Source organism: Eubalaena glacialis, chromosome 2 (genome assembly GCF_028564815.1).
Source record: "Eubalaena glacialis isolate mEubGla1 chromosome 2, mEubGla1.1.hap2.+ XY, whole genome shotgun sequence".
Taxonomy (NCBI): domain Eukaryota; kingdom Metazoa; phylum Chordata; class Mammalia; order Artiodactyla; family Balaenidae; genus Eubalaena; species Eubalaena glacialis.
This window is the reverse complement of record NC_083717.1, coordinates 75,381,699-75,409,529: the sequence shown is the minus strand read 5'-3', so window position 1 is coordinate 75,409,529 and position 27,831 is coordinate 75,381,699. Positions and strand designations below refer to the sequence as shown.

Genomic DNA, 27,831 nt, shown 5'->3' with positions numbered 1-27,831 from the left:
CAGAGGCCTGAGTCAGCACCCACATAGGCAGACAGATATCCCAATTCGATGTGGCTTTGACAGATGCTTCCTCGGGGATTAGATTTGCTACAAATCATGCGCATTGAGTGATGGCTTAACTCTCCTGTTATAATTATTTTTTTCTTTCTTTTCACTTTTTCCCCCCTCTTCTCTCTTCCTCTCTGCTTTCCAGCAGCACCCACGGCATCTACGATGTTTAGCCCCTAGAGGTATGTGCAGGCTCTAAGAGGTGATGTGCAGCCTGCTTCAGAGAGAATCTTCTCAAATCATTCGCAGATGTCGAGGACTGAGATGGGTCTTAGAAATCATCTGGCCCAACCCTTTCATCACCTACTTTCTCCTGCTTCCTGAAGTCCTAGTAACACATAGCACTTAGGAGAGAACTTTAGAAGCTACACCTTCCAATTATAGCACCAATTTTCCAGCGTGGAACTCTGAGGTTAGGTAATTCCAAACTTAGCCTACCCTGACACTCCCCTCTACCCATTCTCTGTTCAGACTTCAAATAGCATTTGGGCACCTACTGACTTCTTCCACTTCTATAATAAACTCCTTATGGGCAGCCAACTTCCTGCTTCTCATGATGTCAAGCACAGGGCTTTCTTTGCACTTAGCAAAGAATATTTGTCCAGGTATGTTTGACAAATAAAATATGACCATTCCTTATCTGGAGAAACCTGGCAACTGCTCGAACATGAAAGAAACAGAACACCGATCCTCTGTCCCAGTTCCTGTCCAGTGCTACTAGCTGTACCCATGCTGTTCAAGCCCCTCACCTAGGCAGCCTCGGTCCCTATTGTTAAAGTACTCTACAATACAGGGCCTTCTCCTTTATTATGCAAACAATAAGGTTCTGCTTTCAGGATTTCCTTCAGAAAGTATCTCCAGTATTTTATGTATCTTTCTTTAAAATGTGATAATTCTCCTTAGCCCAGGGCTGAGAGGTATCAAGAATCAGGAGGAGAGTGAGTTGTCCCCAGCCCCCCATGAAGCCTGTGAGGTCACCAAACCCATCATGATTCTGTAACATCATCCCTCCAACAGGGTATGTGAGAGCTCTGTTCTCCATGTATCTCATCTGAAATCGAAATCCGGGCTTCTATATTTCTATGTACACTTATGTGTCCACACCCAAGTGTGTTCCAAGACCACACTCTGCAAGTGACAGCTGAAGGAGCAATTACAGGCATATCGTCCAAAGAGGTGGACCTTCTGCTCCAACTGGAACTCAGCTCTACCAGCTCACAGATCCTTTCGGGAAAGTGGAGAAACAAACACTCCCTTCCATGCCTCACTATAGTAGATTAATGTCAGTCTAGCTAGAAGAAAAATTTTAATGCATATGAGAGGAAACAAGCTGCATGTTTTCCTATGTGTGTCCTTTCCAACTGTTTTGAGAGGTGGGAGAGGGAGATATAGCAGGGTGTGACCTGCAACTTCCTGGACCCTGGTGGTCATCTCAACTCCAAGTGCAGAAATGTCTTTTCTAGAATCCTTCCAGCTCACCTCCACTGTGACTACGAGTGAAAGCCATAAGTCAAACGGGAGCTGCAGGAAGCCATGCTTACTGCACCGTCCAAGAATAAATCAAAAGCTTTTAATAGCAAGAAGTTAAAAATAAAGCAGCCTGTCTGTAAAAATAAATTTCCTAACACTGCGACAAAATAAAGGATGAACAAGTGCTGGGCTGTTCCTTAACCACTCGTGGACAGGCAAGGGAAAAAAAGCACACAAGACCCTTTAAATAGTGAGAGCATGGCAAGGTGAAGATAGCCTGGAGACCAAATGAACTACTAAACTAAACCTGGTGGTTGCAAAGCTCTTAGGAACTCAAGTGTATTTTTTTAAGAATGAGAGGAGTGTGTCAGGATCAATACTCAAATGGAGGCTAGTGTCCCAAGATTAAATTTAAAACATTTTATCAAGAACCAGCAGAAGTCATAAAGATGAAATGAGTGGCCACATGTAGAGAACGGCATACCTGGCACAAAGTAAGCATTCAATAAATGATACCTGGGCCTCCCTGGTGGCACAGTGGTTGAGAATCTGCCTGCCAATACAGGGGACACGGGTTCGAGCCCTGGTCTGGGAGGATCCCACATGCCGCGGAGCAAATGGGCCCGTGAGCCACAACTACTGAGCCTGCGCGTCTGGAGCCTGTGCTCCGCAACAAGGGGCCGCGACAGTGAGAGGCCCACACACCGCGATGAAGAGTGGCCCCCGCTTGCCGCAACTAGAGAAAGCCCTCGCACAGAAACAAAGACCCAACACACCCAAAAATTAATTAATTAATTAATTAATTTAAAAAATAAATAAATAAATGATACCTGCTGTTGTTTTCCCCTATCCTTTCTATTTCCAGAACTGCTCCCTTTACACCCTCTGGGTTGGAAGAGGGTGTGGTCTTTATGGATAAGCTCCAAGCACCCCAGGGGCCACGTATGTGTGAGTTGTGACTCTTACAGGATGTAAGGGGAAAACCTTGGATCTCCTAGGGTTCCAGAAGGCGCTTGCTGGGAAGAGCCAGAATTCATAAAAAGAAAAAGCAATGGCTGAGGAACCGAAATTCAACATGGAATGCCCTCCATCCCTGAACCTGTTGTACCTTTTTGGTCCTTCTCTGGTAGGCGAAGGCAATATCCTGTCTCTGTTCATTGCTGCGGTTGGTCAAAATGTTGACGATGGTGACCTCATCCACACCTATGAAGACACAAGTAGTGACCAGTTACTCAACCATATGCTCTAGTTCTTTGGGCTTACATAGAAGGTTTTAAGCATTTTTTCAACCTGAAATGTATATATTAGTCCGTAAAGTGAAATACCAAGACATTAAGATGTTTTCTTTCTGTCAGCACCCTCCACCCAACATGTATACCCTCTTTTCTGTTTTTCCTGACAGCCTCAAACCTCAAGTCTAAATGGACCTTTTTAAGTATCTGTATTTAAAAAAAAAAAAAAAAAATTTCATTCATAAATTGGGTTTCTGGACTCAACAGTAGGAGGTGCATTTGTGGGGCTTTGGCAGTCAGATGGAACAACAAAGATTTAGAAAGATTTTAAATGAACGTCCCCGAATTACCATTTAACTGAGGTCTTAATAGACAGTAACCACGACCTGAATTAATAGAGACAATTATTTATATTTATTGCAGGATTATGGCTATATAAGCAGCTAGGTACAATTTCTATAATTATATAAACTGTCATGACAAATGAGTCAGATTTAATATGGCAGTTGTATTTTAATAGCGTAATTGATTAATACAATCCTACTTACTGAAGACTAAATTTGTTTTGTAAGGAAAATAAATGTTCCACTGCTTTTAATATTCAATAGGCAATTTTAATAATCAATTTTATAACTTTATTAAAAAGAATAATGTTTTAATCTAAATTAAATCTAAACTGGGAGTTTTGAAGTGCCACCAAAATATTTTAGTACCTATTTTAATTGGAACATGTGTATTTACAAAGATAACCAATGCCTTCTGGTATGTGAAAGTTTCCAATTTTATATCAGAAAAACTCTTAACATGCCATTTAACTTAAGGAAGCACTATTTTAAGAATTCAGAAAGTGAAAGGTCTCTCTCCTGACTGATTATGAACTTTGTTTAATAAAAGGAAGTCTTTGCCATAACTGGATAGGTAATTCCTGAGTGAGAAAACAGCAGAGTGGTTAAGCCTCCAAGGTCACACGTGACCTGCAAACAGCCCAGCCTATAGGAAATCAGGAGTTCCAAAGCAACAGAAAGGTCAGAACGATAATGCTCTGAGACAGAGGCAATGAGCAGACTTACAAAGAAGGTATTCTAAACTCTCAAGTGTGTTAGAAAGATCAAAAAGCAGAAAGCTAGAATTTCTGGGTATAAAAATAAGTAACATTTTTGTATTTACATACTCATTTTTAAGTGAATTCATACCAATACGTTAGTTACCTTAACTGCAGCATTTATACCTTTAGCTCTGATTTTCAGAGTAGCCAGTGTAAACGTAGAAACCCAACTGCTGAATATGAGATTGTCTCAAAGATGTTTATTTTGGCAAAAAATAAAGGGGGAAAATGTCTAATAATAGATTGATTAAATAAATGTTTTTGTCCATATAATGGGATAATATATAGACATTTAAAATGACAGTATAAAGTATTAAATGACATGAAAAAATGTTCACAATATACTGTTAAGTAAAAAAACAGGTTGCAAAACAGGACACCCAATCTAACCTGATTTTTGTAAAAGGCATGCTCATGTGTAAGAAAATATGTTGAACCTTTCATACCAAAAACAAATTTTTTTATTTTTATTGGAGTATAGTTGATTCACAATACTGTGTGAGTTTATAGCAAAATTTTAATAGGGATCATCTGAGTGGTAGGATTATAGATAATTTCAAGTTTTCTTCCTTTTGATTACCTATAGTTTCCAATTCACTATGATGAGCAGAAGAAGGGTATTTTTAAAATATATACACCATGAATGACATATAATCATTGATCTAGAATCAACTAGTGACTTCACCTCACGAGATTCCCAGTGTGGTTCTAAATACTTTAGTTAGAATAGAACACGATATGCATGATATTCAGGAACTGTATCTATATCATTCTCTTTGGTTTCCAAAACATCCTAATGCAAACCATCTTACGTAACCCTCACAACAACCAGGTGGGGATGGCTGTTTCTCTTCCTCGTTTACAGATGCGGAAGCTTGAAGCTTAGAGAGACGGAGGTCCAGCTCTGCCACTGTTACCGTGGAAGCATCTGCCCTCCTGGGGTCTCAGCATCTATACTTGCATGAGGAAGGGACTTGAACAATGACCTCCAGTTCTGCTTCCACAAAAGACTAACACAGAAAATCGAGCTTTTTAAAAAAATCTATTCTACAGAATGTACTGCAACTCTTTTATTTATTATTTATTTATTTATTTATTTATTTTGGCTGCACCAGGTCTTAGTTGTGGCATGCGGACTTCTTAGTTGTGGCACGTGGATCTTTTTAGTTGCGGCATGCGGACTGTTAGTTGCAGCATGCATGCGGGGATCTAGTTCCCCGATCCGGGGCCCCCTGCGTCGGGAGCGTGGAGTCCTACCCACTGGACCACCAGGGAGGTCCCAAAAATTGAGCTTAGGTACAGGCTGGATAGATTTCTTCACAGACTCGTTAAGGCTTACCAGGCTACTTTCGTGGATGTATCTGGTCACATGGGCATGCATGCCTGCCCACACACGTGTGTTTACATATGCTCGCTCTCTCTCTCAATATTCTATAGCTCTAACTTTATATTAGGAAAACCATTTGTTTATAAACGTCTTTTTCCTTTACACTTAACTTTCTTACCCAAATCTGAAAACGCTGGAGAATAACAAAATACAATTATACCCTCTAATCTCAACTCTAGTATTTCCTAAAACCAATCTTTGGGCTGCTGACCTAAACGCATGCCAAGAACACCGACCCATAAAAAATTATTCCCCCTTGGAAACAAATGCAAAGTTGTGTTTGTGTCAGAATGTGGTCCTGAGCCCACCTGAATGAGAATCACATGAAGCACTTATTAAAAACACAGCTCCTGGGCTTCCCTGGTGGCGCAGTGGTTGAGAGTCTGCCTGCTAATGCAGGGGACACGGGTTCAAGCCCTGGTCTGGGAAGATTCCACATGCCGCGGAGCAACTGGGCCCGTGAGCCACAGCTACTGAGCCTGCACGTCTGGAGCCTGTGCTCCGCAACAAGAGAGGCCGCGATAGTGAGAGGCCCGCGCACCGCGATGAAGAGTGGCCCCGGCTTGCCACAACTAGAGAAAGCCCTCGCACAGAAACGAAGACCCAACACAGCCAAAAATAAATAAATAAATAAATAAATAAATAAAAAAAACACAGCTCATATGTATAAAATAGATAAGCAACAAGGATATACTGTACAGCACAGGGAATTATAGCCATTATCTTGTAATAACCTATAATGGAGTATAATTTGCAAAAATACCAAATCACTATGCTGTATACCTGAAACTAATATAATATTGTAAATCAACTGTACTTCAATTAAAAAAATTAAAGAAAAAAAAAAAACCCCCCACAGCTCCCTGGGCCTCCCTGCCCCTGAGATCTGTTTAAAGACTCTTGCGGACTTTGGACCTGGGAAGCGGCATTTCAACCAGCTCCCTGGTGATTCTTTATTTGAGAATCGCCAACAGAGATGGAAAAGCATGGGTGGGAATTGGAAAGGTCGTTGGAAATCTGCCTGTGTATAAGACTATTAAATTGCTTCTACCAGCTGCTTCTGTGAGGTGCAGGGTCAACTACAATTTTAGGGAAAGAAATGCTTACCTTTGTTCAAACAACCCAGGTAAGAAATAACACCTGAAAAGAGCTCACTCCACAAACTTCAGTGCAGTCCCATGCTCTTAGTCAACGAAACAAACCTCTCTTAGCAATCAAACAATGAACCTTTGTGTTCATAGCAGCTTAGCATTCAGCCAACAGAGTCAGAATACAATCCAGTTACTGGAAATCCCCATAAAGAGCCTGGGTGGTTAACCTGAATCTCACCTAGGATGATTCACCTAGATTCACCTAGAATCTCACTCAGCAACAACTAGAGCCTGAAGGCATCGAAGTGTATTTTACCTAAATTATTCACCAAGCAAACAGCCCGCTGTGATGCAGCATCCAGCATGCTGGGACCCCTTACCAATGAAAGATCTGATACATTACACAAATGCTAATGCCAGCAACTACAAAGAAAGTAAATGGAGGCTATTTCTACCAGTGGAAGCCCCCTCCTCCGAGGGCCTCACCTGCATCAGCTGTTCCTCCCATACCACTGTTCGCAAGTTTCAAATTGAACTAGAAAGAGGAAAAAAAATCATAGAGCCCAGGATCAATGCCCTACTCAAAGCCACGTAAGGCATGTCCTGTGTTGGAACACCAGAATGCACACATATGCCAGTGGGATTTAACCATCTTATCTTCAGAACAGTGCTGCTTCCTCTCGACCTGGCATCATAACTGGTGAGACGGTTTATTCCTGTGGAAAATAGTTCAGTCCAGGTTGAAGCTGCAAGGGTCATCCGGTGACTCACCACTCCTGCCCAGGATGCAGCTGAAGGATGAGGGCTGAACATGCAGCTACCTATGTCAGCACAATCACCGTCAACAAATGCACAGCAAGTACCAGTACACCAGGAAAGCTTTACATTTAACAAGGTTAACGTAGGCGCAGACGACGGCAGATGAGGCTCTGCCTCTCTGGATTTGCACTTTCCGATCTCTCCTGTGTCAGTGAGAAGGGAAGTGTCTGCTGAGGGAAGGAGCCCAGGGTCGAAAAGAAACTGCGTGGATGAAGCAAACGCATAAAGAAAACAATAAATGTGAATAATGCCTATTTTCCCATCCCATTCCTCTTGTGTTTGATATGGAAGGTCACAAAGTAATCCAAGCAAAGCCTCACATTGGGAAACAATGACATGGGTGCAGGATCCCACAGAATGTGGGTGAGAACACAGTAAATTCTGTCATTCAGGCAGATTTTTTTTTAATTTAATTTTTATTTTATATTGGAGTATAGTTAATTTACAATGTTGTGTTTCAGGTGTACAGCAAAGTGATTCAGTTATACATATTTATATACATATACCCATTCTTTTTCAGATTCTTTTCCCATATAGGTTATTATAGAATACTGAATAGAGTTCCCTGTGCCATACAGTAGGTCCTTGCCGATTATCTATTTTATATATAGTAGTGTGTATATGTTAATCCCAACCTCCTAATTTATCCCTCCCCCCAACCTTTCCCCTTTGGTAACCATAAGTTTATTTTCGAAGGCTTGTGAGTCTGCTTCTGTTTTGTAAATAAGTTCACTTGTATCATCTTTTTAGATTCTACATATAAGTGATATCATATGATACTTGTCTCTCTCTGACTTACTTCACTTAGTATGATAATCTCTAGGTCCATCCATGTTGCTGCAAATGGCATTATTTCATTCTTTTTTATGGCTGAGTAATACTCCATTGTCTGTATGTACATCTTCTTTACCCTATCCTCTGTCGATGGACATTAAATGTCTTTTCAACACTAATAGAAGTTAAGATTTTCAAGATTGGTGAGGAACTAAGACACAAATTTATTTGGCTCCTGATGGAAAGCAGCACGAAAGTTTTTAAGCATTTATTCCTTGAATGAAAATGGCCAACTAATCTTATCAGCTAACTATAAAAATGCTTCCCACACTCCGGGGCATCTGAAAAAAATTAGTCCCTGTTCTAAGTGCTAGTCACCTGAAGCCACAGCTCTGGCAAGTAATGCCATGGGAAGGCACCGCTGACAGCAGGGCTCACACAGAAAACTCTGGGGTCGTGGGTTCCTTAAAACATCAGCCATATTTTTAAAACAAAGAACACTTGCAGTCTAAAATAATGGCTGAATCCAAACCCACAAAATGGGCCTCCTGGAGTCTCCTCCTCTCTGCGGGTGGAAACCCCAAGTCAGCTCCACATCTGGCACTGCAGGGAAAATGTGCATCTTTACTGTTCATGGCAGGGGACCAAGAGGCCATTCTGAACAGGACGCTGACTCACATCTGCCAAGGCACACTGACTGCACAGAGAAAACAGATTTCATTTTGTTTGATAAAGGACTCAGGAGGCCCTCCAGGCAGGGCTGACTGACTAGTTAGAAAATAAAGGAAAACTGCCCAGATCCGCTCCTTATCTAGATCATAGGTAAAACCAGGACTTGGCTTAGGTTACTGGGCATATATATCAGTATCAAACCTCAGAAATCATCTTTACAACAAGGTCATAGGCAGGCCACAGAGAGAGGAGAAGGCACAGACCCATGGGTTTTACTTTATTATAATATTAATAGTATCAACCATTCACTGAGTACCTACATGCCAGGCATTTTACAAGGTGCTTTGTACAAAGCTCTCTTGCAATTGTCATCATGTCAATGTGCGATGGGTGTTATTGTCATCCCCATTGTACCAATGAGGAAAAGATGAGGACTCACCCAAGGTCACACAAGCAAGTCACTTGCAGAGCTGGGGTTCAAACCAGGGTTAAATATCTACGTTGGGCTATTCTGCCTCCTGTTACAGAAGATAATCCAAAACTTGAAAACAAGGCAAAAGGAAGGGAACATGTCTTCCCAGTGTGGCTAAAAGGCCCATCCAAGACTGTTTCTCCAAAGCACGCTCTCACTCGACTTGCTACTCACTACTGATTACGGCATAGGCTCTATGGGGTTACGTGTTAACTTGTAGATTTTGGTCCAGTAGAAAGGATAGCCCCCAAGATTATGGCTTCAGTGCCCTGAAGGACATTAACGGTATTAACGGTCTTGTATCCAGCCTAGCAATCTTCTTCCAACATTCTTTCCTCAGTGCCTATAAACACCTAGTCTCTCAAATTTCCCTTTGAACCAGCCCTATCTCAATGAATTAAATAAATGTTTGCCACGTGTTTATCCTATATCTCTATGAGTCATGTTTGCACCTTTTTGAATTATAATTTGGTACTTCTTTATACCACACTCCTCCACCTTGTTGCTAAAAAGGATTGGAGACAGTAACGTGTCTATTTGTCTACAGAACTGGACTTACTATTTAGAACATACAAATGTACACCCATTGAATAATCTGTAGATAATGATTTGCCACCCAGTAACAATGCATGGCCACTGAGCTAACCCAACTGAGGTTTTTTTCAAGAGAAAGAGCTAGAAGACTCTCTTCTGGAAATAGCCATTCATAACTCAATGGGAGCCTAAAATGCCAGTAAGAGTGATTTTAGAGACAGAGAAGCACATGCACACACACAGACACACACAGACACTCACACACACACTGTTGCCCAAAGTACCCTTCCCACCATCTGCCATGGTGCTGCCTGGCCCAACTCAGGGAAAGCGTGGTTTAGGTAAGTGCCTAAGAAGAAGATTGGGCCCAGAAATCAAATTTCTTCTGTTTCTATTCTGCTCTGGTCTCACCTCAGCTGAGTCCCTTAGAAAGGATTTAAGTAGTCTCCTTGGTAATCCCACTGGGTATTTTAATAATCTGGAACCCTGTCTGCCTTCCGTGCATAATTACATTTCTGAGATACTCTACAGGACCACCAGGAAAACACAAAGGCCACTACTCAAGATCCAAATCAAATAAAATTGCAAATGAAGGGTTATGCATAAAATGCAAGCACCAATTTGTGCCTTGTTGCTCTACCAGCTTCCTGAGTCAGAAAGTAAAAAATCTGAACAGATGTAAAAGAAACTGATACCCACCCTGAACTCAGCTGACAGAGAAGTTACTATTTATTGTCTCAGCACTGCCGACACCAGATAAGAACGAACGTGGTGACTTCCATCGTCCCTGGGTGTCACCGGTATTTGGATTTCCTCATGGAAAGGAGGTAACCATTTTTTACAAAAAAGAAAAAGCTGACAGGCAGGCAACACAGCCGATGCCTACAATGAGAAAGGCACCAGGGACTCCTTCACCCATGTTTCATAGGCTCCTTGGCTTGAGTCTGGCATCTACATACCCGAGTAGACAATGATCATCTTGAAAGAAATCAGAAAATCTGTGCCCAGAGTAAAGGTGGCTGTGACTCAGCACTGGTCCCTCTTTGTTCCCAGCAGTGCTGTAAGATGAGAATTCAGTCTAAAGTCAACTTGAACACAAAAGGAAAGTGCTCATCAACGGGAAGGTTTTGTTCCCTCCTGTTCACTTCCAGGATGGTTAGAGTGAGAAGGCCCTGGGCTACGTGGGGCACAGAGGCCTTTCCCACAAGCATGCTCACACTCAGGCTTGGGGGTTCTTAGTTTGGGCCCACACCTCCGACGCCGCTCCTGTGGGAGAGAAGCTACTTTTCAGAGCCAATCTGCCTCCTGGCATCTTCAAGAGAATACATTCCTAATCGCTGTCTCAGCTAAATGAATATACCTCCAGGTGTGCAGGTGAAACCAAAAATACACATCCTGGCTTGCTTCCCACTGCCATGGGATGTCAGTCTTTTGGCCATGCTGGAAATCTTCAGCAGCTCCATTTCAAAAGTATAAGAAAAAAATAAGCGCAGAAACTTGCTGCCATTATGCTTCTATACTTGTGCTTATAAGGGGGGGAAAAATCACCCGCTTCTACAACCCTTCCGGAGAACACAAATACTGCTAAAATCAAAACTGGCAATAATAATAGGGCAATTCATTACCCTCCCCTTCCAGAGAGAGACTGAAGCTGTACCAGTTTATTGGCACTTACACTAACTCCGGGGTTGTGCTGCTTCTAATTACAATCTATTTTATGTAATCTAGATTCATCCTTTTCTAATTTAGCTGACTTTCCTTTCTAGTTATTTGGACCCATATGGTAAACCATTCACAGCTGTGTTGTACACTCTGCAGTATATATTTAACCCAAGGCCAATCTAGACCAAGAGACTCCTACAGATTTAAGTCTCAGAAACCTCTTGTTAATTAAGCAATATTACTACTTTTGCATGGCTTTATTCAGTTTCTAACTAGACATTAATTAAGGTAAGTAACTGCAGAGTCTACCTCAGGCCAGAGCATACACAAAGCAATCATGCATTTGGTTTAGGTGACATGCTCAGGGAACACCGAGATCCCTTCAAACCAAAAACAAAGCAGTCTTACAAGTGTGAGCTAAATTCATTTTGGAAAAAAGGGTCAAAGCTCACTAGGGGACTGTTAATCCTTTGGGGATAGGGTCCAGATTCTGGAACTGCCTTCTGCTGCCTTCTCTTGCCAGCCACATATCCTGACTCTGCACTCACCTGTATGCTCTGGTATCTGTGTACATTTTCACTACTATTCAGGTTAAATATGTACTTTCTCACATGATCCCAGGGGCCTGGGCATTAGAAAAGTTTAATGAAATAAAGTCCTTGCCCTCAAGGAGCTCACTTTCTGGTGGGAGAGTCAAACCCACAGATAAATAACTGTAACACAATGTGGCAAGAGCTATAAATGAGACGAAAGTATTATGAGACACAGATCAAGGAATAAATGATTCTGCCTCCCTCTTAGAGAAAGCTTGGAGAAGAGGCGGTGCATCAGCTCAGGCCAAGATGAGTGGGAACTGCCTGGATGTCAGAAGTGGGCCAACACTCCCACTAGAAGCGGGCTGCACACTCCTGAGAGAGCAAAGGCTCTGTTTGTGGCACCGAATAGCCTGGAGATGAAGCTAGACAGAGAATCTGCACTGGATGAGGCAAGGAGCCCCGTAAAAATAAGGACAGGGACTTCCCTGGTGGCGCAGTGGGTAAGACTCCGCACTCCCAATGCAGGGGGCCCGGGTCAGGGAACTAGATCTCACATGCATGCCACAACTAAGAGTTCACGTGCCACAACTAAGGAGCCCACCTGCTGCAACTAAGACCCGGCACAACCAAATAAATAAATAAATATTTTATAAATAAATAAGGACAAATGCCCTAGCAGCCCAGGCGAGAGATAAGGGCAGAGGAGAAGGGAGGGATAAGAGCTGTTTTGGGGCCTTCTGACCAGTCTAGGCAGCACCAGCCTATAGATCTCACCCAGGTCTGCCCCTCCTAATCCTCCCCACTGCAGGCCTGCCTCGGTTTACAATCCTTGGGTTTAAGAGCAGTGAGTAACCCTAGGCCACAGGTGACTTGCTCACAGCCCTTCTTCCTGCGAGTACTCGGATAGGGAAGCAGACGTACATCAGGCAGTACAGGTAATGCCCAGCATGCTCTACATTTGGCACACACACACACACACGTGTGCACACACAGGTGGGCTACCCTATCTGAGAGAGGAGGCCCAGAGGGTCATCTTTTCACTGTCCTTTGGCTTTGTTTGTATCAGCATTTGAAGTTTACCCAGTTTCCTTGGATGTCAGGGAAACACCAATTAATTTGCATTGTATTCTCCTGGAAAAGGGTCGGTTAAGGTGGGGCAGGAGCTTCCTAATTACACTTAAAGTGAAAGGCATTCTAAAAGGGAAGGTAAGATCTTAATTAGCTCATTTTTTTAAACTAGCGTTAGTATCTAAAAAGATCAAGGGGAAGGAGAAAAAAACAAAAGGGATGTGAGTTTCCCAACTACAGCTGACCCTCGAACAACTGGAGGGTTTGAGGTGCCGACACCCCCAACAGCTGAAAATCCACATATAATTTATAGTCGGCCCTCCTTATCCTCAGTTCCGTATCTGTGGATTCAACCAACCTCTGACCGCGTAGCACCGTAGTACTTACCGTTGAGAAAAACATCCACATGTAAGTGGACCCACACAGTTCAAACCCATGTTGTTAAACTGCGATGACTTCATTTTTGTTTTTAATTTAGTTTACTGCTTTCCGTTATGAAGGTAATACATGTCACCATAGAAAAATTGGGAAAAACAGAATATACCGAAAACACAGGAAAAGAATCAATTACTCATAATTCTATGTATCAGTTAAATGTCTTTTATTTTTTTCTTTTTGACATAAAAAAAATTGTGGTGGTATGATCACACTGTATATGCTATTTTATGCCCATTTCCTATGCAACTGACAAATTTAAGGTGAAATATATGAGTGTTCCAAAACTGATTGTGGTGATGGTTGTACAATTCTGTGAATATACTAAAAAAACCCTGAATTGTACATTTTATATAAGTAAATTGTATGAGATGTGAATTATACCTCAATAACAATGTAAAAAAATTGTTTGCAAACTTTACTTTTCATGTCTTGGTGACATTCTACAGACACTCTATGTAATATAAAGGCAGTTACCACAATGTACTAAGTCACTCTCCAACTAGAAGATGGATCTAGGTTTGTTACCATCATAACCAATGCTGATATAGCACAGGGAGATCAGGTCGGTGCTTTGTGACCGCCTAGAGGGATGGGATAGGGAGGGTGGGAGGGAGGGAGATGCAAGAGGGAAGAGATATGGGGACATATGTGTATGTATAACTGATTCACTTTGTTATAAAGCAGAAACTGACACACCATTGTAAAGCAATTATACTCTAATAAAGATGTTAAAAAAAAAAAAAACCCATGCTGATAATAACATCTTTGTTACAACTCTGAGCTCTGTATAGCTATCATATTCTTTCCTCTCGAGTTTCCTAGAAGGATTTAAGGTTCTAAATATACCAACAATCTAGAAACTATTTTAAAGGACCAACAGACTTAAATCAAGAAAATTCAGTTACTCTTTAAAATCACTAGGCACCAAAAACAAATAATAAAAAGCAGTCCTAAGTGGGACCCACTGGGCATTAAATTTGGGAGAGAAGAAGACAGGAGACCAAAAGCTGGACCCACAAATATAACATGTATCTGATATCCACAGAATCACAGCTAGAAAATGTTCTCATGCCTGAAAACAACTCATGGCCAAGTAAAAAGTCCAACCCTGGCAGGTGGGTAGCATAACATTGGGGTGCTTGAGAGCACAGCCCTGGGGCTGGAAAGAGTCGTGTTAAAACCCCTATCTCTAGAGGAGTGGGATAGGGAGGGTAGGAGGGAGGGAGATGCAAGAGGGAAGAGATATGGGAACATATGTATATGTATAACTGATTCACTTTGTTATAAAGCAGAAGCTAACACACCATTGTAAAGCAATTATACTTCAATAAAGATGTTTAAAAAAAAAAAAAAAAAAAACCCCTATCTGAGACATTTCTCCGGGGAAGATATACAGATTGCCAACGGACACATGAAAGAATGCTCAACATCATTTATCATTGGAGAAATGCAAATCAAAACTACAATGAGGTATCATCTCACACCGGTCAGAATGGCCATCATCAAAAAATCTGGCAACAGTGGGTGCTGGAGAGGGTGTGGAGAGGGGGGGGCACTCTTGCACTGTTGGTGGGAATGTAGATTGATGCAGCCACTATGGAGAACAGTATGGAGGTTCCTTGGAAAACTAAAAATAGAACTACCATGCGACCCAGCGGTCCCACTACTGGGAAGACCATGGTTCAGAAAGAGTCGTGTACCAAGATATTCATTGCAGCTCTGTTTGCAATAGCCGGGACATGGAGGCAACCTGGGTGTCCATCATCAGATGGATGGATGAAGAAGATGTGGCACATATATACAATGGAATATTACTCAGCCATAAAAAGAAATGAAATGGAGGTGTTTGTAATGAGGTGGATGGAGTTAGAGTCTGTCATGCAGAGTGAAGTGGGTCAGAAAGAGAAAGGGAAGTGCAGTATGCTAACACATATATATGGAATCTAAGGAAAAAAAAAAAAAAAAAAAGAAGGTCATGAAGGGCCTGGTGGCAAGATGGGAATAAGGACACAGACCTACTAGAGAGTGGACTTGAGGATATGGGGAGGGGGAGGGGTGAGATGTGACGGGGTGAGAGAGTGTCATGGACATATATACACTACCAGGTGTAGAATGGATAGCTAGTGGGAGGCGGCCGCATGGCACAGGGAGATCGGCTCGGTGCTTTGTGGCCACCTGGGGGGGTGGGATAGGGAGGGTGGGAGGGAGGGAGATGCAAGAGGGAGGAGATATGGGAACATATGTGTGTGTATAACTGATTCACTTTGTTGTGAAGCAGAGGCTAACACACCATTGTAAGGCAATTATACTTCAATAAAGATGTTAAAAAAAAAACAAAAAACCCTATCTGAACCACAGCCAAGAGACCTGGAGCATGTTAATCCTAAATTGTGTCCCCCATAAATTGGGGGTGACAGCACCCTACATGAGAGGATTAATCTGAAGTTCATCTAGGAAGAATGTTCCTGAAGTGCTTGGTGCCACGCCAGCCCATAATGAGCAGCCCTCAATAAGCAGCTGCAACGCTGATAATGGTGATGTCATCTGCATTTGACCAAACTGGAATGCAGGAATCCAGATCTTAGCCCTCCAGATGTTTCTGCTTAGAAACTACAGTATTTTTCTACTAACTCAGAAAGCGCCTGAAGGTATTTTTATTACCCTGGGAGTTTCAGCTGTTACCAGAGTTCATTTGCGCAATCTTTACATTCCAGTGTGCTAAAAGCTTTCTCATGCAGGGATAAAAGCAGCCTTTGTCTCAAGCTTGTAAAAGGCACCATCTTTGTCAGATGAGTTAACTGTTAAACTTCTCTACAATGGCTAGTTGGGAAACCCCAGGAATGTAGGCACATCCAAATAGTGAGAAGCTGAGTTTTTAGGAGAGCGGATTGTGTGTGTGTGTGTGTGTGTGTGTGTTAAGGTGACATATTTTGAGTATTATCTATATGCCAGGCACCATGCTAAGTGCTTGCTACTTCACAACAACCCTGTGAGGTGGGAACTTTTATTAGCCCCCCTTTTACAGTAAGGAAGCTGAGGCTTAAGAAAGTTAAATGTTTTCCCAGAGTCAGAGAGCTAGTAAATTAGTGGTAGAGCTAAGATTTGAAGCCACAAACACATATGCTCTCATCCACTAGGCTCCACCAAGTAGAACTGACTGCAGGGAGGTAAGCCCTGCAGATTTTAGTTTCATTTTCTGATTAGTGACTTCCTGACTTCCCAGCCTGGCCTTTGACAAGTATGGTCATTTAAAAGCACCAAAACAGATGGCTTTTTGAAGGTAGTTAGTTGTCCAGGCCACTGTAGTGGGAGGTGCCCACAATGTCCCCATGGAAACTAAGGCTGCTTTGAGGCCAGTGATGCAAACCTATGTCCTATTAGAACCACAGGACATAAAGGATCTTTCTACACTCCTTCCTATCCCTGGAAACACAGTCACCAGTTTCTCCAAGGGTTCTAGGAAAAGTGACTATGCAATCCATCCTGCAAAATAAGACAATTCTGAGGGTGAAAAGGGGGCACAATCAGTAAATATGCAGGCATAATGGGGACACATGGTCACGCCAATTTTAGGGCCCCAGGTCACCCTGACTGAGCTCCCTGGTCTGTCAGTGACCTGTATGTGAATTGTATGCATGTGTCAATAAGTAAAAACACTCCATCGTCCTAATGTCCCACAACTCGTCAGCAAGGGATGAACCAGCAGCCACTCTGGCTGCTGGCTCACATATGTGTCTCAGACTAGCCTCATATGAAAAGAAGCACTTTGTCCAAAAGGGGAAGAGTGTGGTGAATCACAAGCATCACCACAATAATCACAGTGTTTCCAAGGAAGCGGGGATGCGGCAACCCCAAAGATACATGCTTCGTTAACATAAGCCAAAGAAGTCTGAACACTGGCTTTTGTGGATACAGAAAACAGCACGATGACCTGAACAGGCCCTTGCTCAACTCTTACCCAATTAAATGCTTTATCTGCTTTATTTTGGAACAGAGGCTTTTATGCCTCCTTGTCCTCTCTTACTCATCCTGGAACTCTAGGAAATACAATCATCCCGACAGCTCTTCAAATACAAGCTCCAGGACTAAGGAGGGGCGTAACTTGTGGAGCTAAAAAAAAAAGAAGTCTGAATTTTTCGCTCATTAGATCAATCTGAGAGCAAAGCAGTAAAATGCTCCCAGCATTTTTCCAAGAAATATAATAAAATTCAAGGGGATTTAGGACCAAAAAGAGGCCCTTAGGGAACACCATGACCAAATTCTTCCTTATAGAAGGGGCAATGAGGCCTCAAAGTGAAGAACTCAGCCCAAAGCACACACCCAGGGGATCAGACCTTCCTGGCCCTCAGCTAAAGCCTATTTCCATGTCACTATGCTATTCGGTTATTTAGTTTCTCATGTTTTAAATCTTCTTCTCTCCAAAGAGAGGAGGGAGGGAGGGAGAAAGAGGGGAAACGAAGGAGAGAAGGATGGGGTGGGGTAGGTTTCGATGTCTCCATTAAAGCTTGATGACAGTTTCAAATGACCAACGTATGAAGGTTCAAGAAAGAGACTAAAAACGCTTTGGTCAGTGTTTGACAAGGAGGACAAATGTATGGCCTACCTTTAGTCTTGATGGCTGTTTCAATGTTCAGAGCATCCCGCTCGGCATCAAAGTTGGTGTACGCTTTGACTGACCCATATGCACTTGGAGGTGTGGAGTGCTGAGGTTAAAAGACAAACACACTTCAATCACACATATTTAAAATCCTCTTGTTGAAATGTCAATTCCTAAAATTTTTTTTTCCTATTGTTTCTTTTAATAATTCACATCATTCTAAGGCTAGGTAACTCAGTTAAGTATTAACACGCCATCACACATAGGATACGAAACTTCCTTATTTCGAATGAGAATTCTTCTTCAAAGGCTCAACTAGTTTAGAATATGATAAATCTATTTCTACATTTCATCTTATTTTTCATGCAAGCTCAAAGGCGGAAAACGCAAAGCTGGGCACTTGAAACCACCCGTTTCTTTGCGGAAGGCTTTGAAGAGCACGAAACTGGGCTGGCCAACATTTGAAACAAGCTGGAAATGTGGAAATGCCTGAACGACAAGTGTGTTTAGCCAAGTTTTTGCTACAGGCACATGAATTTCCACTGAGCCTGTATTGTTGAGCTCACAATTCTTTAAAAAGCAAATGTAGAATGCCTGCCTGCCTGTCTCGGACTATGAGATAAGTGAGGGAAGCATCTTCTTCCTGTATCCCCCCCCTTTGGCCACCGCCGTGGAACCAAGGTGGTCAGGCCACATGGCCCACATCCTCTTCATATCGGCCAGGTTCCGCCTGCTTTCTCTACTCTCTCTACCCTCCACTATGCTGTCTTTAACACGATCCCCTCTGCCTACTACTCTTTCTAGTATTTTTTTTTTCTCACTGCCTTTTAAACCATGGGTTGTTCCTTTCTAGTGCTTTTCAAAGCCCATCACCCTTCCAGATCTGATGGACTCTCCCCCGCCCGACCCACCCCAGACTGAGGTAAGGACAACAGCATGATTCTACATCAGTTCTCCTCTCCGAAGTGTTAACTTCTCTCCTTTGAAATGCTCTTACAGCTTTCCTCCTCCCTGCTATCCAGTCCCAAAGCAAAGGACAGACAAAACAGGACTGACAATGTTCTTTAGGTTGGCTGATGGCCAGTAGACCCATCCACCACTGCACCGCCTTCAACGTCAAGGCTCCCCATCCCCGCCTCCCCACACTGCACACCTCCCATCACATCATGACTCTGTCTAGGCTCAGTTTCTGGGAATAGTCGGAGACTGAGTTGCCCTGACTTACCTTTCCACCCACATGCATCACGTTACAAGGCACCCCAGCATTTATTAGCAGTGAGGCTGTGCAGGTAAACAACTAAGATGCCATCCTCCCAAATGTCTCCTAGCACAAGCCACAAATCTAAGTTAAGGGCTGGACAAAATGTTTCAAAATGTACTTGTGACCATCTTGGCCAAATAGTAAATCCAGTTAATACATATAACTGAAACACAGTGGATTATCAAGGTGTTTTCCGTATAATTTCACTACTTAAACTTTCCAGTAAGATTAACTCAATGGGAATAGAGCACACATTCAGGAAAAGGTAATGACACAAAGTGTTATTCTGAAATACTTACTATATATGCTATGGTGGCTACAAAATGAGGACAGAAATCTAAGGGAACACATTTTCCTATTTATTAACAATCCCATCAGTTATTTACAAAGGCAGGCAGTCTGGCCATCGAGCCATATCAAATATGGCTTCATATATCAGGTGCTACGTCATCTCATCCCCAAAACAACAGTGAGTAGGGAAAAGTTTTGCATAATTTTATAGTAACTCTGGAAATAAAATTAAATGGATAATTGAACTTATTACCTGTAAAATTCATTTATCTGAAAATCAAGTTATGGAGGCCAAAGTGATGTTTCTCTTCCCTCAAAGTATTGGGGAATACATGACATTTTCTACTGCAGTCCCATCTCTCCACAGAGAAGCACATCATACTAGAGTAACTTCAAAGGCCACATGAAAAGCCCTCTGATGAAACCCGATACTAAAAATGATCTAATGATCTGATCCATTAAGAAAAAATTTATTTAGCTCTTGGACTTGTCTGGACCTCAACATGCTGCTTGTATGGTTGCCAACAACAGTGTGCACAAGGTCCAAGAAGAAAGATGAAAACGAGGTAGGCTTTATACTCCATACAACCTGTGCTCGCACCAACATCATCCATCTGAATGTTTTATTGGCAAGCACCAGAGACAGAGGGTTCTGTACCACATGACCCAAGCTGCTGTCAACCCACTTGAGTGCTTCTTTGTATTTTAATTTCAGTGAGAGCATATTTTGAAATATCTGTAAGATATGCCTACAAACCAGTGTCACTGCTGAATTTCTGTAAAAGCCAGTTCTGCCAAGATAACCTGAAAGATGTATGGTATTATTAGATATTTTACATATTCATAATTTATACTCTACTTTATTCTAAAAGCATTTGCAATGACTTATAATTTTGCATATAGCTTTTAAAAATTTTGACTGTAAAACAAAAAAGCAAATGTATCAGAATTTCCAAGTTCCTGTGAAAGACAATTAAGTATAAGTCTGAGCTACCTGATAGCCAAAGCAAAAAAGGCAACAAGATGAATTATAATACTTCTATTATTTAGCTTAAAAAAAAAAAAATTCTAGCTATTTTGGAGAAAAGCTTTCCCAGGTACTAAATTTTAAAAAGTCCTTGTCTGGAATAACTCTCTGGACACTATAAGAAGTCCTAAACATGCAGGATCATTTTCAATATGGCTGTAGCTTATGCCAACCATTAATAAAATCCGAGGGCATGACATTAAAAATCCTGTATCAATGAGAACCTACTGTAGAGCACACGGAACTCTATTCAGTGCTCTGTTGTGACCTAAATGGAAAGGAAATCCAAAAAAGAGGGGATATATGTATCCGTATGGCTGACTCACTTTGCTGTACATCAGAAACTGACTGACACAGCACTGTAAAGCAACTATACTCTAATAAAAAAAAAAAAAAGTCCTGTACCATCACAATAATTACTACCACTGGCATGTTAAGTATATGGCAGGATAAAATTCCAAGCATCTCAGTGTCACTAGCGTCTGTCCAATTTTAATGTGATGCCAAAACAGTTTCTGGAGCCATAACATTTCTTTCATATTGAACTACTAGGAACAGCTAAAGTACTGGGGAAGACAGGGAACCAAGGGGATTCTGGGAATGACTGTCTGAATTTTGTCCCCATTTTCCTTAGATGTACAAGGAAAGGAAGAGGCACAGTTACCCAGAGAGATGCCCAATTTGCAAAAATTACACAAAGTGAAAATGATATACTTACATCACCCTCCAAGCTGAGCTTGCAGAGAATTTCATGAACGGTAGACATTTTGAAAGAAGCTGGAAAAAAAAAATAAGTACAACAAAAAGTCTTTATTATGAAGAGGCTTTCCTTTCCCCCGAAGCGCAGTGATTCATTATACTCATCTCTACTTCTTGGACCATTTCATCTGACGATATTAGAGTAATTTTTGCAAATAGATGCAATTCCTATCTTGTGATTGGGAAAATTAAAGCTGAGAGATGGTTTGCCTTAGGTTTGGGATGGACTACAGAACTAGCTAGTCTTGTTCTTGCTCAGTTTAAAGAGAACCTGGGGAGACTGACTTGTAAATACAAAAACAAAACGTTTCTTCCCAAGACCAGTGCAACTCGTCCAAACAGGATAAGACTGAATCTTCCGGTTCTCCTAAAAAGTGATAATCTTGTCAAACCAGCCATTACTGATGTATTTTTCACCAATAATTTAATATATCATATATAATATATATCCATAGTCTGAAAACTATGGATATGAACTGAAATCAGTAGCATTTTCATGCTGGTTGATTCCTAAATGGAGCCCTTTATTACTATCCATAATTATTCTCTTAGCTCACCAATGCTTAGAAGATATTAAACTGTTGATGAGAAAGACAATGGACAGATTTTGACATTAACTCATCCCATAAAAGACTGATCCTTGTATTTAAGATTCAAAATGGCTGAAATGAAGTTATCTTTCAGTTAAAACACTTAATTGGACAGTGATACGACAACGTAATGAACTGGCTTTCCAGCTTTGCAATCACACAGTTCTCGAAATTGATACACCAACCCCTGCCAATAAAAAGTGCTCAACTGGCAGGAAATTTACCTCAACTGAGACAAGACAGGTCATTCAGCAGCAGCCTCCCAAAAATAAAGAAAATAGAGCAGAGCTGCATCCTCAAACAGTGGGAACGACGTCTGAATTGCAGCAACTCCTGTTTTGGTCTCTTTTTGCTTAATATTCTCTGATCAAGGAAATTGTGCCCATGCAATTCAGCTTTCTTTTCTCTTCCAACAGTTTGCTTAGTCTACATGTTTTCATACAACTGGCTTTGAAGGAATATTTGGACATAGACATTTGTTAATTTATCAGAAGGCTTTGGACTAGGCAGATTCCAGGCTCTGTGTGGGGTGAGTTAGAGGAATTAAGAGAAAAAGATTCGCCTTTATTTGTGGTTATGGAAGTATTTCTGCAAGATTTTCACAATGAGCTCTCTCCTACACGACTTCTTCTCTCTTCTTGATGCTTATAGAAGCTTTTTAAGCACGGCAAAAAAGAAAATCACAGCTATTCCAACTCCTCCATTTCCACAACTCTCAGACACTATCACACACACCCCCAACCCATGCAATGCATCACAGCAGTGGGATATGATCCTAATTTGTAAAGTCATCCTCTATAAATAAACTGTGGTACATCCAGACAATGTAATATTATTCAGCACTAAAAAGAAATGAGCTATCAAGCCATGAACAGACATGAAGGAAACTTAAATGTATATTACTAAGTGAAAAAAGCAGTTTGAAAAGGCTACATACTGTACGATTCCAATTATATGCCATTCTAGAAAAGGCACAACCATGGAGACAGTAAAAGGATCAGTGGTTGCTACGGTGTAGAGGGGAAGGAGGGAGGGACGAATTGGCAGGGCACATAAGATTTTTAGGGCTGTGATACAGTAATGGTGGATACATGTTATTATACGTTTGCCAAAATCCATAGAATTTACAACACCAAGAATGAACCCTAATGTAAACTATGTGTTTTGAGTGATAAAGATGTGTCAATGTAGGTTCAGCAATTCTAACAAATGTACTTCTCTGGTGGGGGATTTTGATAGTTGGAGAGGTTGTGTGTGTATATAGGGGGGCTGCTGGGAATATATGGGAACTCTGACTTCGTACTCAATTATTCTGTGAACCTAAAACTGCCCTAAAAAATAAAGTCTATTTTCTTTAAGAGTCTTGCTCTGTAGCTAGACTGTCCAATACACTAGCCACCAGCCACATGGGGCTATCAAGCACTGAAAAGTGTCCAGACCATACTGAGATGTGCTGTAAGTGTAAAGTACACACCAGATTTGGAAGAATTAGTATAAGAAGAATGTAAAATCGAAGAATAATCTCCAACTTCAACTTGGGCCAAGAAACAGTCTATAGCGTCTCATCAGTTATGCTGCTGAGAATCACCAAAGAGGACATGAACTCCCCAGGACATGGACCACCTAAGCCCTGGCCTGGACTCCCGCTCCCGGGGCTCAGTCAGAACTGGGCTAGGTTTGCAGTGAGGGGTAAACGGTTGTCATCTGCCTTGCCGAATTCCAGTCCCCACTGTAAACAGCTAAGAAAGAAAAATGCCGAAACAAAAAGAAAACCAGCAAGTCAAAGTTGTTTCTGGGTGGATTAAATTCCACTTATTTATTAGATCAGTTACTTCACATGGGTTCTGAGGTTTAGGAAATCGCAACCGCAGAGGCAGGTAAGTTTCTGCCAGGTAGTTCTTTCAAGTTGCCTTTCCAGCTCCGAGCACCGGCTTCGGAGACAGCTGCCTAACCATGTCCCACACGGACCCCTCAGTACGGTACAAACCAAAGACCATCGGATTCACGTAACCCTTCTCCCACAGGCACAACACAGAGACAGAAAATGGGGATTTTTTTTTTTTTTTGAGTTTTTTTTTTTTTTTTAAATATAAATTTATTTATTTATTTTTGGCTGCATTGGGTCTTTGGTGCCGCGAACAGCGGCTACTCTTCGTGGCGGTGCGCGGGCTTCTCATTGTGGTGGCTTCTCGTTGTGGAGCACGGGCTCTAGGCGCACGGGCTTCAATAGTTGTGGCACGTGGGCTCAGTAGTTGTGGCTCGCGGGCTCTAGAGCACAGGCTCAGTAGTTGTGGCACACAGACTTAGTTGCTCCGCGGCACGTGGGATCTTCCCGGACCAGGGCTCGAACCCGTGTCCCCTGCATTGGCAGGCGGATTCTTAACCACTGCGCCACCAGGGAAGCCCGAAAATGGGGATTTTAAAAAGCCCCACACGTCTTTCTTTCTGTTTAGCGGTCGACAGTTGTACTGCTCTTTCACCTCATCAGTCCTACGTGCCGCTACCGACTAAATTCCTCTATTTTATCTTGTCACAATAGTTCAAAATCCATCCTTCCGTGATGTTCTCTTACTCCAGCTCCGTCCAGCCCTCTATGTACTCCCCAGCAAAAGTGGACCTCAACCAAACTGTTCCTTGCTTCTCCCCAAACACACCGTTAACTGCTTTCATCCACAGCACCTTGATGCGTGTCTCCTGCCCCATCTCCTTACCCTTGTCTCTTCTTCTGGTTACAGATGCTGCCCATTCCTCAAGTCACCACACCTCTGGCACCTGCTCCAATGGGGTGGCTGCAGCCCCCATTCCCTGGCACTGCCTCTCCCACCCTTCAATGCCAGAAACACTTTCTGATGCCACTAGACCTACTCACCACTGAGCAAAAGTGTCCTGAGTTCCTGCCACGCATGCGCCACATATTCAGATGGCAAATACATAGTACAATTCAACGAAACGGGGTCTCTCATCTGCCCCATAGAGTCCCAGTTCCTCCACAGATTTAAGAGGGCCTCTGCACACGCTAGGTGCTAAATAAACGGTCAGAAATGAGTTGCTATTTTGCATAATGAGCATTTATATTTATATTATTGATAATCATTCTGCAGGAAAAGAATGTCACAATAACCAAAAAAACAATATCCATGAAGCTTGGGATTACTCCATGCAAGTGTCTTCTGTATCCATATAAATATTTCCTACTCCATGCAAGCTTACGGGCAAACACATTTTCACCTTAGAAATAAAACACGGCCCTCACGACTTCCCTGGTGGTCCAGTGGTTAAGACTCTGTGCTCTCAATGCAGGGGGCCCAGGTTCGATCCCTGGTCAGGGAACTAGATCCTGCATACATGCCGCAGCTAAAAGATCCTGCGTGCTGCAACTAAGACCCGGCGCAGCCAAAATAAATAAATATTTTAAAAATAAATAAATATTAAATATAAATATTAAAAATAATAAATATTAAAAATATTATTTAACAAATAATAAATATTTTTTTAAAACCACGGCCCTCATTTCTGCACTACATCCAATCCGCTGGTTTCTTCACTACATCCTGGTCTCTTCACTACATCCAATCCCCTGGGAATGCAAAGTCATCTTGCAGACGACTAATTAATCTCCAGAAGAAAGAGTCGGCTTTGCCACTCATGCTTGTTAAAACATTAGCTTAATATAGTGCATATGATTAATGAGAAGATGTCAGAGTGCTGCTATCCTTGGAAGCAGAAAGAGAAAGTCTTGGCAGGGCTACTGTAGGTTACAAACACTGGTGACACCCAGGTAATCAATCAACAAGCCTCTAACACACACACACCGGGCCTGCCCCGCATTCAGGGCTGGGAGAGACGCACATAAAACTATGAAACACAGACTCCAGTCCTGCAGGACCTTGCAGCTCTCTTCCCTTCTCGCCACAGGAAGACTAGCCCAGGTCACCCAGCTAATGAGTAAGGGAGTCAGGGCCAGGATCCAGGTCCCCTGACTCTTGGGCCCTTGCCCTTTCAACTTCACCACAGTGGTTCTTCATTCCAAGAGATTAAGACATGGAGAGAGAGAAAGGCAAAAGCAGCATGAGTGAGATTGGCTAAGGGTCTGAGAGGTGAGGTACTGACTAGTTTCTGAGAAGGACACTCACTCACCCTGGAAGGTTCCAGCCAGAGAAACAAGGGGAAGCCTGAGGAGATGGGACGTGGGAGGCCTGAGATGTAAGTTTCTGAACGGTGCAGATTTAAGCTTGGCTATGGAAAGGGATTTGATGCCAATACTCAGTATCCATTCACCGTATTTGCTCTGGAGGCTGAATTTTCTTACTGAAACAATAGCTCTGCCTTTTTAGTGTACCTGTTGTTTTTAAGTCTCCATACCATAGGAGACAATTCCACCCCCAGTGACCACTCAGCACACTGAAAAATTCATAAGTGCATTAAAAGTAGAAAAACCGCTCCATTTCTGGCAGACTTCTCCACAGAACACAAAAATGGCATCACTCTTTCCAACACTACAGCCTCACCCAGATCTCCAACTGGTTTCAACTTGCAAAAAAGAAAAAAATCAGCAAATTCAATCTGTTGATGAGTACCTCCACATACCAGTACCTCTTATTCGCAGGGAAGGGTTGGGTGGCTAGACAAGATTGTTAAAATCGCCTTCTTCAGAGAAAGTTTTTTGTTTAAGAAAATAACTAGTGAAGTACAAGGAGACTCACTGAGAGCCATACCCACTTCAAACTGGCTTGAAATAACGCACCACCGGGAAGGGAACACAGACACTCCACCCTAATGAAGGAAACGGAACAGTTTCCTCTGGCCTTGAAAATATTAATAAATGAGACTAATTGCCTGACTGGAAAAGCTCTTATAGCGCAAAGCTAGACATTAAAGAAATCCGTGCAGCTGCTAGAAAAGAAGCAACTTACATCTAACATAAGCACTATCTTAAAGATAACTTAAGAGTCTGTCCTTTTTTTTTTTTTAAAACCCAATAGATTACACTGCACCTCACTGTTTCACTTCCAACACACAGTTGCAACAAAAATAGCACAAGACAGCTTTAACGTCTCCCCGCCCCCCCCCCAAAAAAGTAAAAGAAAGTTTGCAAAAAGGTTGAAACAAACAAAAAAAGTAAACCTAAAAGTTAGTGCTTCAAATAATAAAAACAAGTTCTACTGAAATGAATGAAAAACCAGCTCCAGAAAGCCCAAATATTAATTCTCACAAACAAACAAAAACACATGGCGACAGGGCTCCTCTGCCCAGCACAATCTGAGTACAACCCAGCAGTTTCGTGGTCACACCCACTTTTAAAATGTGGAGTGTTGATGTGTTACTGCAAAACACATCCCTAGCAACCACGATGAATCAGTCAGGGACTGGATGATACAAAGGAGGATTTTTTAAAAGCAAAAAAATGGGGGCGGGTGTGGGGATGGAGGGTTGGGATTCCCCGCCAAGCCCTTACTGTGCAGTCCTGGGTCTACAGGACCAGACTGGAATTTTAAACCAAGAGGGGGAAAAAAAAAATGCATGAGTTGGGGGTAGGGGTAGAGTTCCCACTTTATTCACTCTCCACCCCTCCCTCCCAGAGCATTTTTATTTAACAGAACCTTCCTGAAAGCACACAGTTTTCTCCTTGGTTTTTATGGTCTTGATTAATGCCTGAGTCACAGGGGCAAGTCATTCCCCAGAAATCCTGGAATTCTGCCCAGGGGCCTTGATCAAACTGAACAGGATGGACACTGGTGCTGCACTTGCTCTGGCCTGTCCCTTTTGCTGCCTGATCTGAATCAATATTTGTTTACTAACTCCAGACACACTGTGGCCTCAAGCTCTCAGAGCCTCTCGTTCAATCTCCCGACGTGGGGTTGGAGTGGGCAGAAAGAGACGTGCAGAAGAATGATGTCACTTGGCACAAAGTACTCTCACGGTTGAGAAATCAAGCTCTTCACATCTACAACTCAATTTCAGTGTTTTATGGCCCAAATATTATACTTCCAATGGGGCC

At 42.2% G+C, this 27,831-nt stretch overlaps 1 protein-coding gene across 1 annotated transcript in view; it reads right to left on the bottom strand.

Annotated features, from left to right (window-relative positions):
* The window catches only part of ANXA2 (annexin A2), a 45,217-nt gene that overhangs the window by 12,706 nt on the left and 4,680 nt on the right, over window positions 1-27,831 (bottom strand). The window contains exons 2-4 of the mRNA XM_061182055.1: window positions 21,203-21,261; window positions 17,912-18,011; window positions 2,627-2,721 (exon numbers count right to left, since the gene is read on the bottom strand). Of these exons, the coding sequence (XP_061038038.1) occupies window positions 2,627-2,721; window positions 17,912-18,011; window positions 21,203-21,250 (243 nt within the window). The 5' untranslated portion in view covers window positions 21,251-21,261. The remainder of the gene's footprint in view (window positions 1-2,626; window positions 2,722-17,911; window positions 18,012-21,202; window positions 21,262-27,831) is intronic.